Source organism: Myotis nattereri (assembly GCF_964212035.1).
Source record: "Myotis nattereri genome assembly, chromosome: 9".
NCBI lineage: Eukaryota > Metazoa > Chordata > Mammalia > Chiroptera > Vespertilionidae > Myotis > Myotis nattereri.
Window position 1 is genome coordinate 28910886 of NC_138084.1, and position 18170 is coordinate 28929055.

Consider the following 18170-nt stretch of genomic DNA (forward strand, 5'->3'; position numbering starts at 1 on the left):
AAAACCACTGGGCAGCTGGCCATGTCTTCGGGCACCTTAATAACCAAACTGACCACAAGGTCTAGCTCCCACCACAATCAGGCCAGGCATGAAAAAAGAGGGCTTCCCTTCTGCCCTCAGAATAAGGAACCATTCAACAGTCCAGTCAGTGGGACTGTTCCACTCTTGGTCTTGGGCAGGGTCATTGGTGTGATCACCTCCACTGTGCCAGCTCAGCCTGGGTGTACACAAGGAGCCTTCCCATACATTTGGTTTGCAGCAGATCCCTCAATGTGGTTAGTGCTGTAGAGATGGCTTTTCTGGGACCAAAATATAGAGGCTGCAGTTCACAACTCTGGATATGACTCCATTGGAGGAGATTGCCCTTAATTTACTCTCACTCCCCACTCATCTAACCAAAGCCCTGCTATGCTCTCTGCTTTCACAGTGCAAGCCATCTGTCCTTTTGTGTAATCAACCGTGCACTTGGGAGGCAGAGAAGTAGGGTGGAAAGAACATGAACTTGGAATGAGGAATAGTTTCCAAACTTGGCAGTGACCTTGGGTAACAGAAATAGGCAATACCTATTCCATGCTTAGTACATGGCAGGCATGGTGCTCAGCAGCCTACTTGTATTGTCTCACAGAACCCTCATAGCCAATCGATGAGCATCAATATTTCCGCTTTATAGGTGAAGACACTGACATTTAGGTGTTAAATATCTTGCCCAAAGCTTGGCTTCCTCATCTAAAATCTATAGACTGCTTTCCATTTTACCTAGTTTCTGTGTCTCAAATTGAATTATATAAACGCCACAGATTACCAAGCACACAGCAGATGCTCCACAAAGGCTCCCTTCCCTGCTGCTGAGGCTGATTCTAAGAAATAAGAAATCTCTGACCTTAAGCAAAATCTCACTGGGTGCTTTGGCTTTTTCAAGACTGGCTTCAGGAGTGTCGCCAAGGCCTAATTAAAACACTTCTCTCAAGGCTATGTCTCTTATGTCTTATAAGTAAATGAAATGGGACACCAATATTTGGTGCTTCCATCTTGGTCACTGAGAAAAAGAGTGTGAGAAGTGGGAAGCAAATCTAACTCTTCTGAGAGTTGGAAATCGGGCTATAATTCCTCCAGCCTGGTCTTTGATGTGTGTGTGCTTACATGTGCTTATTACTTTAAGCTGTTCCATGTGTATATATTTGTATATGTGTGTGTGTGTATGTGTGTATACACACATATCCAGAAGTAGATATAAAATGGTACACTAAATATATATAAAATGGTACACTAAATAAGCCACCAGTTCCACCCTTAAAGTGTCTTCAGAAAATTAACCCAGGGAATAAGCAATAATATGTGAACTATAAACATTCTTGCATGTTGGCAGATAACCATGCTACACATTCCCCTCCAAGAACTGAGAAAGAGAAGAAAGGGAATAACACAATAGCAAAAAAATGCACTAATCAAATCCATAATCAACTTTGATGATGGAGCACGGATTCTAATCAAAACACAATGGGGTAAAGTTGCAACAGGTTGTAAGCTTGGAGCTGAGTGCTCTTCCCAGGGGCCTTGCCTGTACTTTCTTTTTAAACATCTAAGACACCCACAGAGGATTTCAATCACTTCTAATTACTTTTTTAAAGAAATGAGATGCAAGTTGAGCACCAGGCTCCTAAAAACAGGAAATATCAAAGTATTATACACATAATATATTTTCCCCCTGCAACTGCTTCTTAAAAATAGGCTAACCTCTCCTCAAATACCTCATGAGCATTCCCTACCTGAAGGTTGGTCGGACAGGGTTTCTGAACCCACACAGAGCCAATCTCTAAAACAATTCTTTGTAAATGATCATAATTTATACACCATGTTAAAGAGCAAATGCTATAAAATGTTCATTCTTGGGGGAAGGCCCAGGTATCCCAGCACCAGGAAGGGAACTTGGGAGGATGTGCTGCTGCAGAGCACAGTTACCCAGCTGCAGGTTGTGGGAGAGATTCAAGGTGAGGGGCTTGCGGAGTTGACAGTGGGGCTGCACCTTGGAGCTATTTTCTGGTTTGCTGGGGGAAATGGGCTGTCACTGGCTGAGGTGAGCTGCTGAATAATAAAAGAAGCCGTGAGAATGGCCTCCTTTCCCCTATAACTACCATGTTGAATATTCTGAACCCCAAGCTAATAATAATAATCACTATCATTTCCCAAGGGTCTGTTATGAACTGGGTATTTTATGGACACCATCACCGCAGTTTCTCATAACCATCTTGCATGCTCAGAATTACTATCCACCAGGAAACCAGCATGCAAATCTAATTCTTCAGCTGTGAGAAGACTTTATTCTTTTCTCATCACCTTTTAAAAAGAAGATACTAGGCCTGGTCAGTGTGGTTCAGTGGTTGAGCGTGGACCTATGAACCAAGCGGTTGGGGTTCGATTCCAGGTCAGGGTACATGCCCGATTATGGGCTCGATCCCCCGTGTGGGTTATGCAGGAGGCAGACAATTAATGATTCTCTCTCATCATTGATGTTTCTATCTCTCTTTCCCTCTCCCTTCATCTCTGAAATCAATAAATATATATATATATATATATATATATATATATATATATATTTTTTTTTTTAAAGAAGATACTAGATACGGAGCAATTGCCTACTGCGTGAAGGTGCAGCTTCCCTGTGGTGACATCAACTCCTGCTCTGCACCACTGGGTGGCTCTGCTCCTCATCCTCCCCTGTCATGCCCTCCTCACCTCACCCCTTCCCCACCCAGCCATCCCATTCCTGCCTGTCACTGAAGCCCAGCCACCTTCTGCCTCCTCCAAGAGGCCCTCTGGACTTCTCTAGCCATCAGGGTCCTTCTCTTCCTCTGAAGCCCAAACATACCTCTCAGCCCTGTCTGTGATTTTTCCTGTTGCCCTTGGTACATCAGTTATGTCTCCCAATTAGACTATAACAGGGGTCCTCAAACTTTTTAAACAGGGGGCCAGTTCACTGTCCCTCAGACCGTTGGAGGGCCGGACTATAGTTTAAAAAAAAACTATGAACAAATTCCTATGCACACTGCACATACCTTATTTTGAAGTAAAAAAAACAAATGTTTTCGGCGGGCCACATGTGGCCCACAAGCCGTAGTTTGAGGAGCCCTGGACTATAAAATCCCCAAGGCCCAGCCATGTTTTATTTACCCTGTTCCTCTGCCGAACAGCTGAAGGAGGCAGCTCTAGAGAGTGGAAAGACCACTGGCCTTGAAGCCAGAACAACCTGAGCTGGAATCCCTGCTGTACCACCTGGGGCAGGATGACCCTAAGCAAGTGACTCCACCTCGCTGAGTCTCACTTACTCTTGTGCCCAATGGTTAGAGCAGTGGTCTTATAAATCAGGCCCTGAAAGAAATCAGGAAGTCTCTGTGGTTATCTCTATGTAGCATCATGGATAAGGGCATGGAGGTCACAGACAAAGTCTCCTGATTCAACTTCTGCTACTCACAGGGTCATTAACCCAGACTTCGCCTCAGTTTTCTCATGAGTGAAATAAAAGCAATAACACTGATCTCGTTGGATTTGTGTAAGAATCAAATGAGATATTTCATGTAATACCTTTAGAACAATTCCTGACACTAGGCAATGCTACATAATGATTTGCCATTATTATATTCCTAGAGGCCCGGTGCACAACAATTTGTGCACTTGGGGGGGGGGGGGGTTCCCTCAGCCTGGCCTGTGCCCTCTCGCAGTCTGGGACCCCTCGAGGGATGACTACCTGCTGGCTTAGGCCTGCTCCCCGGGGCATTGGGCCTAAGCTGGCAGTCAGACATCCCTCTGGCAGCCCGGGAGCTCTCGAAGGATGTCCACTTGCCAGCGGAGAGCAGGCCCAAGCTGCCGTCGGACATCCTTAGCACTGCTGAGGAGAGGGGAGAGGCTCCCACCACCACCGCTGCACTGGCAGCCACCAGCCTTTTATTATTATAGATTATTGTTATAGGAAATTATTGTTATAGAAAAGGCCATATCTGCTGTAAATGTTACTGTAAGGATGAAATGAGATCATATTAAAGAGCCTGGCACATCAGGCCCTCAATAAGTGGTTCTGCCCTTCCTTCATCTTCCTATTGCGTTTGTTGTACTAGGCAGGTGATTGATGCTCTGAAAAATCCTTGTGAACCAATTGATACCTTCTCACGGGCTTAAGAGAATAAGCTATGCCCACATGCCCTATCTCTTAAATAACTAATTTTATTGTGTTCCTTATTTGCCAGACACTGGGCTAAACACTTCACGTATGTTATTTTTCTTAATTCTCACCATTTGTGTGGTTGTTTATGCCCATTGTTACAGATGGGAACACTGAGGGAGGCCCAGAGAGGTTAATCGACTAGGTCACCAGCTCTTATTACATGGTAGAGATAGGAACCATGGATAGCTACCTGTCTTTAAAACCTGTGCTATTGACCACTGCACAAACCAGCCTCTGCCCCAAATCCCCTAAATAAAATGGGACTCAGAGGCCCCAAGATATCATTTAACTTATCATTTTATGAGTATCTTCCAGTGATAACTATTGCACTGGGGACTACCAGATGTCAAGCCAGACGCAGCCCTTTAGCCATAATGGAGAGGCTTTCCCACATGGTGAACAGGCACCGTATCAGGCAGACTGGGCGGTAGCTGGGTCCAAAGAAGGGAAAATCCCTTCTGCCAAGGTCATTGTTGCCAGGGTGGTGCAGTGAGAACCAGGATCTTCCACTTGCCACAGAGAAGAGCCCCCAGGAATCCCAGACATGCAAGGAAAGGGCAGGCTGGTAAAAGCAGGATAGCCTACCGGGAAGTGGCCAATGTCCTCAGCAGTCCATCTAAACCTTCCTCATGGTCAGTGAACAAGATCCCACTGAGGGAAGGCAAGGGGGAATGGGGCATTCTGGAAACTGTGCACCAAAGAGGAGGGAGGGAAGCAAAACCTTGAGGGATGAGACCGTGCCAGCTGCAGAACCTTTTTTCAGGAAAGAGGGTGATGAATCACCTTTCCAGAGCCTTCCCAGTGCAAGTCCTCCAACAGTGTTCAACAAAGGGTCAAATGGGTGAAGCAGAACAGCTGCCTGGGTGTGAACAATCAACCCCAGCATCTACTTTCCCTCTCATTCCTCAGGTCCCATCATCAGGCTGGATGTGTCACATCCCAGAGTTACTGCTCTGGCCTCCCACGTACAGCCCACTACACATCACAAGCCCCACCTCCAAGGATGAAGGGGTGGGGGGGGGGGGGGGGACTCTGACAGAATGTGCCCATGAGTCCATTCCCATTTCAGAGCTCGCTGGACAAATCTCGTGGCCAACAACAGAAAAACAGAGCAGAACACAAAACCTGAGCAGAGACAGGCCGCAGGAGCACTGGGGGAAATCTTGCCTTCCTCCCACACGCCATCACTCAAACCTGTCAGCTTCCAAAAACGTTTAGCAAGTGCAGCAGCAAGGGTCATGCTTATCAGCCTGGTGTGGGAGCTTAATCTGCTTTGAGGGCCTTCTCCAGCCCAGAGCTCCAAAAGTCTGCTTACAATTAGCTTCCAGCTCCAGTTCCTCCATCAGAAAGGCTAGGAATGTGTTGAGTTCTAGCCTCTGATCAGAGAAAGCTCAGGAGAAGGTGGAGACAGTGTCAGCAGAGACTTGAGTGCCAATAAGGTCAGCTGGTCTGTTGCCACTTCCCTGACACCAGCCCCACACTGCCTCCCCCTCTGGCTTCCTGTCTCTCCTGACCAGGACAGTCATATCCGTCAAGTAGGCCTGTCCCCAAAAGTCCCTGATGACTGACTGCCAAGAAAATACAGCGTGCCCCTGCTCCCTCCTACCAGAAGAGGGAAGAAAAAACAGCAGGGAGGGCTGGAGGCCAAGAGAACCGGATTGGCCCCTGCTGATTGCCTTAAAAGAGATTGAATGGCCAGGGCCTGTCACCCAGCCGAATTGGGTGATGTGAGCTCAGTCTGGAAAGGTAGAAGTCATCACTTCTCCTCCAGCCACCCCTCACCCCTACCCCCAGTTACCCGGGCTATCAGCGCCAGGATCAAGTACCCAGGAAGGAGGGGCTTAGCTTTGGGCCGCCATTCTGAGCAGCCACCCCCACCTCCACCGCCACAGCCAGCCAAGATGCTACGAGTCTCCAGCTGGCTGCCTCAGCCCGGGCACCGGCCACTCCTACTGCAGTCCCAGCACCAAACCCGGACTCCTGTCAGTCCAAAAGATGCAGCAGGGCGGGTCATCTTCAAGACCAGGGAACAGGTTCACTGCCACACTCAGACTTTGCAACTAGGGGGCCATGGAGCCCAGCGAGGCCTCTGGTCATTCCTTGTCAGTGATAGAAATCTCTACAAAACTGACAGAGAGACGATGCTGCTTTTGAGGGCCAAGCCCTCAACATGCAGGACCTGACATTTCCAGGGCTGCATAGGTTTTTTAAAGAACACCTGGCCGGGCCTCCCCGCCCCCACCCCACCCCCGGCAAAGGAAACCTCAGGAGGGCCCGCCTGGTCTGATATAGATCCTTAAGGCAAACCCGGGCCACACCCACCAGCCAGCCCACTCTTCTCCCGCATCCCCCAACCTGCCGGCCTTAATGGAATGGTTCCCTTCTCCGCCCACAGAGTAGCCCTTTCCCCCATCCAGCCATGCCAACCCCCCAAAAAAGTATCCACCCACTCCCCCCCCCCACCCACCCACCCCCGAACATTGCCCCGGCACACAGCCTCTCACCTGGGTATCAAACCCGTTCTCCACCGAGCCGCTCTTCCGCAGCGGCAGCCCCTCCCCCGCCAGCTCCTGCAGCCCGTGAGCTTTCAGCGGGATCTGGCTGGGAAAGACGGTCTTGCTCACCTCCACCTTGCTTCCCAACTTGAGGTAGCAGGGCTGGGGGCCGGCCCGGGCCGGGGGCACGTGCAGAATGGGCGCGGCGCTGTGCACGGGTTTGGGCAGTCCCGACTTCATTTTGGAGGCGACCAGAATGGCCGGCATCTTCTCCCGGGGCTTCGGTTTTCCCAGCACGTCCCTGGCAGCGGCAGCGGAGGCAACCGCTAAAGGCAGCGCGGGCAGCAGAGCAGGCGCCGGGCTCGGCCCGCGAGGCGCCCACCACCAGTGGAAATGGGAAGAAAAAAAAAAAAAGCCGAGGTCGGGGAGCTTGGAGCAACCCGGCGAGCGCACCTTCGGGGTGCGGGAATGCTGCAGAGGATGGGTCGAGGCGCTCAACTGGTCCGGCTGGATGGATGCTGGATGGATGCTGCAGTCGGGTCCTAACGCCCCTTCGGGGTGGCCTATTCAAGAGCTCTGGGAGGTCAGGGACTGTTGCCTCTTGCGATTCTTCTCCTGGGAACCGGAGGCTTGGAATCCCATATTAATTTGTCACTGCATCTCCGAAGTGAGGAGGCCCCTTTGGAAGAGAAGCAGCGGGCACGCACGCCTCCGCTCCGGGAGGCTGCGGGTGTGAGCGGCGAGGGAAGGCGCGAATCGCGGAGGAAGGAGAGGGAGGGTGCACGGAGCTCAAGGAGTCTCAAGACCACCGAGAGGAAGCTGCCTCCCTGATGGCGAGCACCGCAGTGTCCCCCGCGACGCAGAGGCGCGGCGAGAGCCCCCGAAAGGTCTCTCTAGGCGTGACAGTCACCACTGCCCGAAGCCCCCCGGACAGATAGCACCTGAACGCCTGCGGGTCTGCACATGCTCCGTGAGCTATAGTGCAGCAAGACTATGGCCGTGGGGCGCGGGCACCGGGACGCGCGGCTGGGCAGGGCTGCGTTTGCGAGCGGCTGCCGCAGTTCCCGGGAACGCTGCGCTGGCTGCGGGGCTCCGCGCGGGGGAAGACAGGCTGCTTCCCCGCGGCTGCGGCGCGGGCTGACAGCCGGGGCCGCCCCGACGCGCCCATTGGTCCGAGGCGCGCCAATCAGCGGCCGCGGCTCTCACTGCAAAGGGGGCGTGGCCTCAACTCCGGGGCCGCGGCCGAAACTCTGGGGCGCGCTTGGCCGCAAGTACAAAGCGGGCCGCGGCCGCTCTGCGGCACTGCGCTGGCGGCGCGCCTCCCGCGGGCCCACACCCCGCGGCCTGAAACCTATTTTTGAAAAATGCCCTTTCGAACGCAAACGTCCGCCTCCGTCCCCTCCGGCGGGCACGGCTCGGGGGAAGTTTTGTTTCCTTTTTCAAATTATTCTGGCCCCCTTAACGGTTTAAGTCTTCCGGAGTCGCGCCCGAGGCCCCGCGGCCCCCCAGCTGGCTGCTCCCCGTCTCCCGCGTTAACGAGGAGCCAACCATTTCTCTTCTTTTCTCCCTGGCGGCCAGGGGGGCCTCCCTATAGCTTCCTCTTCAGTTTTCAAAGGCCGCACATTTCACTTAACTATTTGAAGTATTTATGGGCAAATACAATACCCAGGGAAGCTTCCCGCCCCGAAACAGCTCCTCCTTGCAAGCTGCCGGGACTCTGTAATTAGTGTCCGGAGGAAGCCAGCGAGGCTCCTGGCTCAGGCTGATCCCTGCTGCACTTCGTGCAGGAGCCCCTCCCTGTCCGTGCCTTGGACACACTGGCCCCACAGGTTCCTCGACTTTCATTCCCCCAGGATTTCTTCCCTCCCCTCAGTCGCAGTTTGGGTTCCTCGCTGACTCAAAGGATGGGAGCATTGAAAGGGATGATCCAGGCAGCCAGAACCCTCGCGGCTCATGGCTGAGGAGCACTGCCTGAATTTAAATTGGACACATTCTTCAATCTTACATGCATCCTTAGAAAGCTGCGGTTTTCGCTTGGAGTGAGGGGGAGGTTTGACTGTATTTATATAATGCGCTGCTGTTTGGATTAAATGAGACAGTGCATGACAGTCCTTGAGCATAAGTACCTGGCGATGTCAAGGGCTAATAGAAGTTGAGTATTCTTATTCTTATTGATGATTGCTACACGCCCCTCCCCCAGTCACCTCTGCATATAAGCTGCTTGTCTTTCTTCTCTGTCTCCGAGATACATTTTCTCTGTATGCCCACCCTGTAGGCTGATTTACAATACTGATGGCATTGATTTATCATTTTCCAGACCAGAGGAAACAAGTTTAAACCAAAGAAAAATAAAACTCTTAAAACAGCACCAAGAAATGAGAAGGTGCTTTCTTATCCTGGTCTGTTCCCTCTCCCACCTTATGTTCCACCTATTCTGTATTATAAATAGCAACTTCTGGTCTAGCTAGGCCTGTGGTCGGCAAACTGCGGCTCGCAAGCCACATGCGGCTCTTTGGCCCCTTGACTGTGGCTCTTCCTAAGCCTTAGGAGTACCCTAATTAAGTTAATAACAATGTACCTACCTATGTAGTTTAAGTTTAAAAAATTTGGCTCTCAAAAGAAATTTTAATCGTTGTACTGTTGATATTTGGCTCTGTTGACTAATGAGTTTGCCAACCACTGATAGGCTGAAATGCACACAGTCTCATATATAATGTCAAGTATCCTCCCTCCCTCTGAAATTAAATCACACATGGTCTGTGCCATTTACTGAGCACTCTGCCTTTTGCCATCTGATGCCACCTTGTTATCGATCATTTCATGTGTTTATTTTCTTCTTAAAGAGAGACTGGAAGTTAGAAACTGCATTTAAACTATTATTAGGTTTTCTCGGCATCAAGTATCATGCTGTAGACAGAATAGTCAATGAAATGATCAAATGAATGAATGCTAGCAGCAATTCTCCAGGAGGAGAGCCCTTTAGATTCCTATGCATAATTCTGGTTTTGACGGTGTACCAAGAGTTATGGAAAGATACCACAGTTTTCGACTTTAAAGATCCTGGAGCTATTCCAAAGTATTTCCATGGCCCTAATGCTGTGGTTCTCAAAGTATGGTCCCCAGACCAGCAGCAGCCCCTGGACACTGGTTGGAAAACCCCCACCTCACTAGGCTGTACACCTGAAACTACTATAAAATTATATAGAATGTCCAGTGTAATTGACAAAATAAAAAATAATGGTTTAAAAAAACACACCCCAAACCCACCCCAGACCTACTGAACCAAAAAGCTCAGGAAGTGGACCCAGCAATCTGTTTAACAAGTGTTTAGCCCAGTGATTTTGATGCATTCTAATGCCTGAGGACTTCCTCCAGCCTCAATGAATATGTCGTGCATTCAGTGCTCTTCCTGGGCTTCTTAAGCCTAATATACATAAGAATTACAGGAAATCTTGCTAAAATGCAGATTCTGATTCAGTAGGTCTGGAAGGGGCCTGAGGTTCTGCTTCGGGGTAAGTTTCCCTGTGATGCCCATGCTGGTGGGCTGGAGCTTTTGAGTAACAACAAGGCTAAACCAGAGGTAGCAAAGGGTTTCATCTCAAGAGTCATCTACAGCTAAGCGACTTTCTGCCACACGGTGCTGAAAAGAATTCTGAGGGTGCATCTATGTAGTTTAGTTGTAAACAGCAGTCTGATCAATTAATAATGTGTGTTGTGGGTACAGAAATAGAAATAATGGCATACATGCTACGTGTTTGCCATCTTTTATCTCCCGTTTAACTCCTATTTGCTGCCAAGGTCATTTGTTAATGTGTACCCGCAAATGTGTACTAATAGGAAAAACATTGCATTCTTTTTTCTTTCTTTCTTTTTTTGGTATTAAAAGTACCTGTTACGAATTAATACTGTAGAATTTGATCAACATATGAGCATTCACTTTAACCCTGTGGGATTTAAATAACTGAAGTCTGATCATTTCTCATCTTTCTTGCCAGAAAACATGAATTTTTTTCAAGTGTATTTCCAAATTTCTTTCCCTGCCTCCTCATCCCTTCAATGATTTTATTTGCTCTTTCCTGGAACATTTTTATTTCCCTTTATAGCTTTCCTATAAGTCACCGTTTCTTAAAGCAAAATGTTTTATCAAAATAAGCAGATAAGTGTGTGGCGGGGGGGTGGGGAGGGGAGAAGCTACATTTCCCCTGCAGCAAAAAAGATAATTGCAAGATTCCTCCTTAAATAAGATCATCTCAAATTATTAAATAAACTATAAAGTTACTCCTTTCACACAGATTCTATGTTCACATGAAAAGTCATTTTAAATCAATATCTTTGGTGAGCATTGTTAGCTAAAGAAGTCATTAGTTCAGAGAATGGCAAACTACTTTGAAAACAACACACAATCCAGACTTTTTAAAGGTTACATTTTAAAATATATGCACTATGGACAGCCCACAATTTTAAATCTCAACTTTGACAACCCTTCTCTCCTTTTGTTCTGTCTGACTCTAAGCTTTCAAAATGGCCCACATGTCAGTGCTGGGGAAATTTGAAACTTACTTTCAAAGCTCTCTGGACTACTGAATCATCCTGAGTCCGGACAGTTCCCTGGTTGTACGAAGAGCCAAACTCAGATCAGGATGGGCCAGCTGCATCCCTTTCTGATCCTGACATCAGTCTCTGGTGATTAGTTGAGTGTGAATGGGGCTTCAGAGCTGACCTGCAAGTGACCAGTCCCATCAACCCATCCTTCATTAGGGTTAAAGGCCCCTGGCTGCACCTGACCTCCCAAGAAGACAGTCCTGTGAAGATCCTGAAACATCCAAGTCCCAGCCTATCACAAAAATGCAGGGATGGGGGCGGGGTAGTCAACAGCCTCTTGGAGACTCCTGACTATAACAGATGAAGGGACATGTTGCAAGTCTCTGGAATAAAAAAAAAAGTGAAACATTCAGTTTATTTGGGAGTAAGATCACATTAGCTTATTTTCCAAAGCTCACTTTTCCTTAATTTTCTGTGATATGGTTGACAACTATAACACATAGCTCAGAGATGGCAATTTAGAAAGTCTGCTCACCTTGCCCCCAACGACTCCTAATCTGCCTTCTTCCAGCTGGGTTCTCTGGGTCTGCATGCAGATCAATATGCACAATGGTGATTTCTGGAAGACTGTGGTTCTGCCACCTGAAGATTTTGGAGTGTGAGGAGTCTATGTGAAGGTGTGTGTGTGTGTGTGTGTGTGTGTGTGTGTGTGTGTGTGTGTTTATGAGCATTGAGGCAATGACCCTGACTAAATGCTATATAATAAACTATTGATTAATCAGTTATGGGGTGGCTCAATCATTAACTCAATGAATAAATTGTTGAGTGCCATCTATGTGCCAGGCAGTGGGCAATATGATAGGGAGAAAATACTAAGCTCTTGTTCTCTTCTCTCAAGGTTTCAAGAATCATGCAACTGCTGTTTCCGAGCCTGAGGCTTGCCCTTTTTCACAACTGAAAAATGGAGAACTCACCATGTAGTCAGGGAAGCAAATAGAGAGATGAATGGCAAACAGTATAACTAATACTCTAACAGAAGCAGTGCATAATATACAGTGATAAACAAGGCACAAAAGAGTGTCAGCTATTCATGGGATTAGCAGCTAATTGATTAAATTAATGTTCTGATTAATAAAAAACTGAAAAGGAATGGAGAGAAATCTTTCCTTTCCACCCTTAGTGTTGTAACTCTTTGAGGATAACCTAGCCTCAATAAACCATTGGCTAAATACTAATAAGAATAAATGTAATAGAAAGAAATTTAAAACTTAGACTGTGACTATTTTGCCTTCTGCAGGTGAGGGAAGATGTGTAAATAAATCACATCAGTGGGAATATAAATCACATATCACTTCCTCCCACATTCAGGCACTTGGTAAATAGGCCAGTCAAAATTTCAAAGTCAGCCAGCTCTGGGCTGGTTTAGAGAGAGTCTCTGAGACCTTAGGTTATCTTAGAGATAACATTAAGGAGTATTTGGATATCAGAAGGCCAGCCCAGGGCATAGAGGTCAAGCTATATCGTTGTCCATAATAAGTGAAAAAAATTCAGTTTCCAGGGAGAGGTTTAATGTGAAGGGCCCCCAAAATGGAGTAGCCAGAGTGATGTGAAGGAACTCCTGAGGAGGGACAGAAGCAGAGCAAGGTGGCAAAGTAAAACAGTTTCCTTTCCCCAGAATTGCAATAAAGCCTGCTATGCCACCACATGCTTTGAGAGACTCCATTCTGCTTTTGATGGGGGGAATTTGTTGTTGTTAATCCTCACCCAATGATTTTTTTTCCATTGATTTTTTTGGAGAGAAAAGGAGGGAGGGGGAGAGACAGAGAAACATCCATTGGTTACCTCCTGCATGCACCGCAACCGGAGCTGGGGATCAAGCCTGCAACTGAGATATGTGCCCTTGACCAGAATTTAACCCAAGATCTTTCAGTCCATGGGCTGACATTCTAACCATTGAGCCAAATCGGTGAGTGTGAGTATTATTTTTTAAATGACCTGGGTTTTGAATCTGGACTCATTTTGGAGAAGGAAGAGAACAGAGAATAGAGTGAGATCCTGGGTTTTATGGGAGCAGAAATTCAGAGTCAGGGATGGCCATGAGAAGGAAAATTGCCTCCTCTCCACCACCTTAATTCCTCCAATTCCTCCCAGCCCAACTCAGAGGTTTGCAGAACCCCTGGAGAGAATTAGTTCCCCATTTGAGATAGGAGTGTACGCAAATTTAAATAAGAATGTCTCCTGACAAAAGGGATGGGAGCAGGGGAAATGTATATAGAAGATGAATACCAAGATTGTCTACAGGCAAAGAGGTAAAGTAGAAGAGGAAAGTAACCTTGGATTCTCTAGCCTATGCAGGTGGCTATAGCCGGATCAGTCCTGGTGATGTGGTGAAGCTCCCTCAGTATTTTGTGCTGAGCACCATCTAGGCCTGTACCTGCGGGGAGTAAAGGTGAAGGGGACTGAGCTGACTACATCTAGATTCTTGGCTGAATCTTACCTGCAAGCTTTTTTCTTTCTTTGTTTTTTTGCTTGTTATTTTTAATGCCCTACCCACTTTTTTACTATTGCAGATGAAGAAGAAATTGTATCAATCGAGAAGTCTAGCTAATTGAGTTTCAAACTGATCTTTTTAAAAATTAGATTCCTTGTTTTGTATCATCCATTCTTCTTTGCACACATTGGACCTGACAATCCCAGTAATCATGATGATGCTGGTAAGAACCATAATTTACGAAGCTATTCTTACTGTGTGCCAGGAGCTACAGTGAACATCATACATACCTCATCTTTAATTCTCACAACAATCCCATGACGTGTATGAATACTGTTATTTTCATTTTGCAGAAGAGAAAATGGAGGCCCAGAGAAGTTTTAGTGTTTTACCTAAGCCACACAGCTAAGTAAATAGAAAAGCAGGATTCGAACCCAAGCACTCCAACTCCAGAGCCTGAACCCTGAACACTGGGCACTAGTGTTCACTATATACTATTAAAGGTATAACATCACAATAACAGGAGAAACGATGACGATGGCTTCCTGTTGAGATGTGCCTTTGTACACGTCATTGCCGTGACCCGCAGAGCACTCCTGTGTGGTGGCACAATTGCTCCGTTTTCACAATTGAGGAAATGGGCAGAAAGGCTCCGTAAGCACCCAGGTTGTGAATGATAGTGGTCTTAATAGTGAGGCAAGGAATGGGCGCAGGCCAAGTTATGGGGGCCTGTTTGCCTAATGCTCAGGCTCTGAGACAGAGCTACCTGCTTGCTGGTGTCCACTGGGAGGCAAAGGTGGGCCAGTGGTCCTTATATAAGAAGTTTAAGAATCACAGGGGTGCTTGTTACTGGGGGTGCTTGTTGAAAGAACAGTTTCTTAAAACCCCCTCAACCCCCAAGAGACCTAGAATTCTGAACCTGGGAGTTTGCATTTTAAACTGAAAGGGCGAGGACTACGCCCTCCATCTTGCCCCAGGGTAAGGGCTATGCCCTTCATCTTAACTTGGCCATGTGCTCAGCAAGCTTCTTCCTGGAAGATAGTCAAGGGAAGTGCACGCCATCACTATGCCCAATCAGCAGGGCCCACAGTCCTTTCTCCTCCCCTTACCCCAAACCCCTATAAAACCTCTCTCCACACAGAGTTTTCTCTCTCTCGGCCACTGGAGCTTACCGTTGCATCGGTGAGTGTGGCAGGGGAGCCAAACCTAGGTTTGAAATGAATGACTCTTTGCTTTTGCATCGGACTCGCTGGCTCCCTGTGGGTTCTTGGGAATCATGAAATCTGGGCACAACAAAACCAGCACTTGGTGACTCTGAATCAGTTGGTCCTCATGCTTTGCTTGCAGCCTTGGCTGTCCATCGGAGTCACCCATGGAATTAATAAACTAAGGCTGCCAGGCCCCACCCTGGACCAATCAAATCAGACTCCCTGGGAGTGGGGCCCAGGCATTGGTACATTAGTAGAGCTCTCTGGGTGCAGGCAGATTGAAAAGCACTTCTTTAAGAAATGCTACAAAGGCTTTGCTCTCTCAACCCTTTAGCATGGAGGACTATAATGGCAATAACCTGGGTAATTTTAATCAATTGACAGCCAATCTGGAAAAACTCAGGCCTTCTTTTACTTTCTGAGCGAGATTTTCTCCTTGAGAGATACCCTCAGCTAGTCTAGCTGCCCCTGCAGCCCAAACACAGCCACATAATTGCCCGAATGGTGCCTCTAAGTCAGCACTGCCAACGGCATTAAACAGCCTGACCATGGCTTCGCGTGGGCCTCTAGGCACTAAGCGACATGTCCCCTGCCGCCCTCTGCTGCGCTTCCTCTTTTGGTTGCTGCCCTCATCCTGAGAGCCTCATGCCTATGCTCTGTCTCTGCCCCCAGCGTGGAGCCTGCAAGCATCCACTGGGAGAGGCAAGGAGAGGGGCTGCTGGCCTATGTCTGCCTGCGGGAGGGAAGCCAATGGTGCCCAGAGCTCGGGCTCTCAGAGGAGGGCTTGGAACAGTTAACTCTTAGAGGTCTGTGCTCATAAAAGGGTGTACTGGCACCCCTTTAAGTTATCAACAGCGGATAACTTAAAAAAAGAAATCATTTAGCCCTGACCAGGTAGTTCAGTTGTTTAGAGCAGTGGTCGGCAAACTCATTAGTCAACAGAGCCAAATATCAACAGTACAACGATTGAAATTTCTTTTGAGAGCCAAATTTTTTAAACTTAAGCTATATAGGTAGGTACATTGTTTTTAACTTAATTAGGGTACTCCTAAGCTGGCCTTTGCTAAAAAACGTTCTCAGTCTGATTGAGGTACGTTCGCTGAGGTCAACCCCTTCCAACTCTCCCATCCACACTCGTCTTGTATACTTGTTTTGTCTATCGCTTTTCGTTCATCTTCTCTATATGTCCACCCCCCACTTCTTCTAACGCCACTTCTTCAAAATAGACTCGCCCAGGCGGAAAAGTGACTTCTGCGCATGGGCCATGAAGTTTCAATCGCACCGTACGTGCGCGCCCGCACGTGGTATTTTGTGGAAGAACCACACTCAAGGGGCCAAAGAGCCGCATGTAGCTCATGAGCCGCGGCCACTGGGTTAGGGCGTTGTCCTGATACACCAAGGTTGCGGGTGTGACGTCTGGTTAGGCCCATATAAGAATCAACCAATGAAATCATATATTTATGTTTTTACATATGTATAAATAAATCCCTCAGGGAAGACAAGGAATAGGAAGGAGGGAATCACACCAAACCGTTAACAGCAGTTACTTCTGAGGGGCAAGATAGTAGATGAGTAATTTCTTCTTATTCTATATCATTGTTTTAAAGGGTTGGAAGTATGGGTGGTTTTAAATTACTTTCCCATAGGATTTTCTGTATTTTTCCACCTTTATTAAAAGGGAGCACTTATTAAGCCCTATAGTGAACCAAGCTCTGTGACAAGTATCAGGGACCTGGAAGTTGGCCTGCTTATATCCATCTCTGCCCTCCGCCTTTACAGGCAGGAGAGGTGAGCCCTCTCCCAAACAAACAGATAAACACTGTGTTAGCTAACAAAGATGAAAATCCAGTTTTACCTGCATATATACAACAAAGTCACCGACCACAGGGTTCTCTCCTAAGAGGAGCAGGAACTGTCACTCCCGAGGTCCCGCCTGTCTTCCCTACCTTCCCCGGAAGCAGCTCCTCCCAGAATCATTCTCTGCACAAGTGCCAAGACCACCCCTGAGCAGCGGGAATAGGAAATCAATTCTCTTCTGACTGATCTCTGAAGCTATCTCTATAGCCAGTGATGCTGGCCTGGAGACAGAGTCCCCCTCCTGCAGAAAGAGAGGAGATAGACGAGAGAGGGCCCCAGTATGCCTGAAATGAACCCAGCCGCGTATGTGTGAAAGGCAATTCTAGTTCACACTACCCCTTGGCTGGGCTCAGAGCTGGTCTAAAAACTGTCAACAAAGCAGAGACACCCATGAGGATCTTTTGTGCCCTGAGATCATTCGAAGCCACTAAGCATAAACAGCTGTGTTGCTTTCCGCCCATTCTCCAAACCCAGGGCAAATAAAACCTCAGAGCTTGAAAAGAACAACATATACAGGGATTTTCTTTTCTTTTTTGGCTTAGAAAGATATTGTTTTACAAACAGTGGAGCAAGACACCATTAATTTTTTTTAATTGCCTGGCAAGTTTCTTGAAGCTCCACATTGTACAAGAATGTTAGACATTCGCTGATAAACGTATCAGGGTTTTCTCCACAGGGCAGTCTGAGCATGTGTCAATGTAAATCTGACAAAGCCAGTCTCCCTAAGGCTGCACCAAAGACTGTCAAGCATCGTCATCCTGGCTTCTTCGATTCCTCAAAGACCACCTTCTCGAACTTTGGGATGTGGAATGAACTCCCATTTGGAATCGGTTGCTTGTTAGGGTTTTATCTTTCCCAAGGGGGGACCATGAAGGGTTGGGTTCGGAGATGGAGAACCCAGTCTTCAAAGGCGTCTGGCCTGCAAGGCTGACTTCCTGCTGAGTTATCAAAGACAGCTTTCTAAAATACTCTCATGGCCATTTTAGCTCCTTCCTTGCCTTTGATCCTTTATTCTTAACATTCAATCCTGTCCGGTCTCCACAACCCCATTTTTTTTCTGTTTTTCCCAAAAAGGAACAAGTTGGCAGAGCCCTTTGTCACTATTCCTTGTGCCTAGGTTCCTTTCTGACAAAGTAGAGTGAAGGAGAGAGAAGACTGGGGCTGGAGTCAGGCAGCTCAGGGTGAAACTCCTGAATTCACCTCTGATTGACTGAGGAAGTGAGGGCCACTTCACTTCTCTGACCCTCAGTTTATTCATCAGTAAAATGGAAATGACGATAACTATTTCACAGGGTTGTTGCGAGGATTTCAGATAATGGAAACTGAGGGCCTATACTCACTGGTGTGAGTCTAGAACCTTA

General features: G+C 47.6%; 1 protein-coding gene across 1 annotated transcript in view; it reads right to left on the reverse strand.

The window, feature by feature from the left end:
• NAV2 (neuron navigator 2) overlaps positions 1 to 7797 on the reverse strand; it is a 357889-nt gene extending 350092 nt beyond the window's left edge. Inside the window, exon 1 of the mRNA XM_081100068.1 lies at positions 6721 to 7797. Coding sequence (XP_080956194.1) covers positions 6721 to 6978 — 258 coding nt within the window. The 5' untranslated portion in view covers positions 6979 to 7797. The remainder of the gene's footprint in view (positions 1 to 6720) is intronic.
• Between the last annotated feature and the right edge of the window lie 10373 nt (positions 7798 to 18170).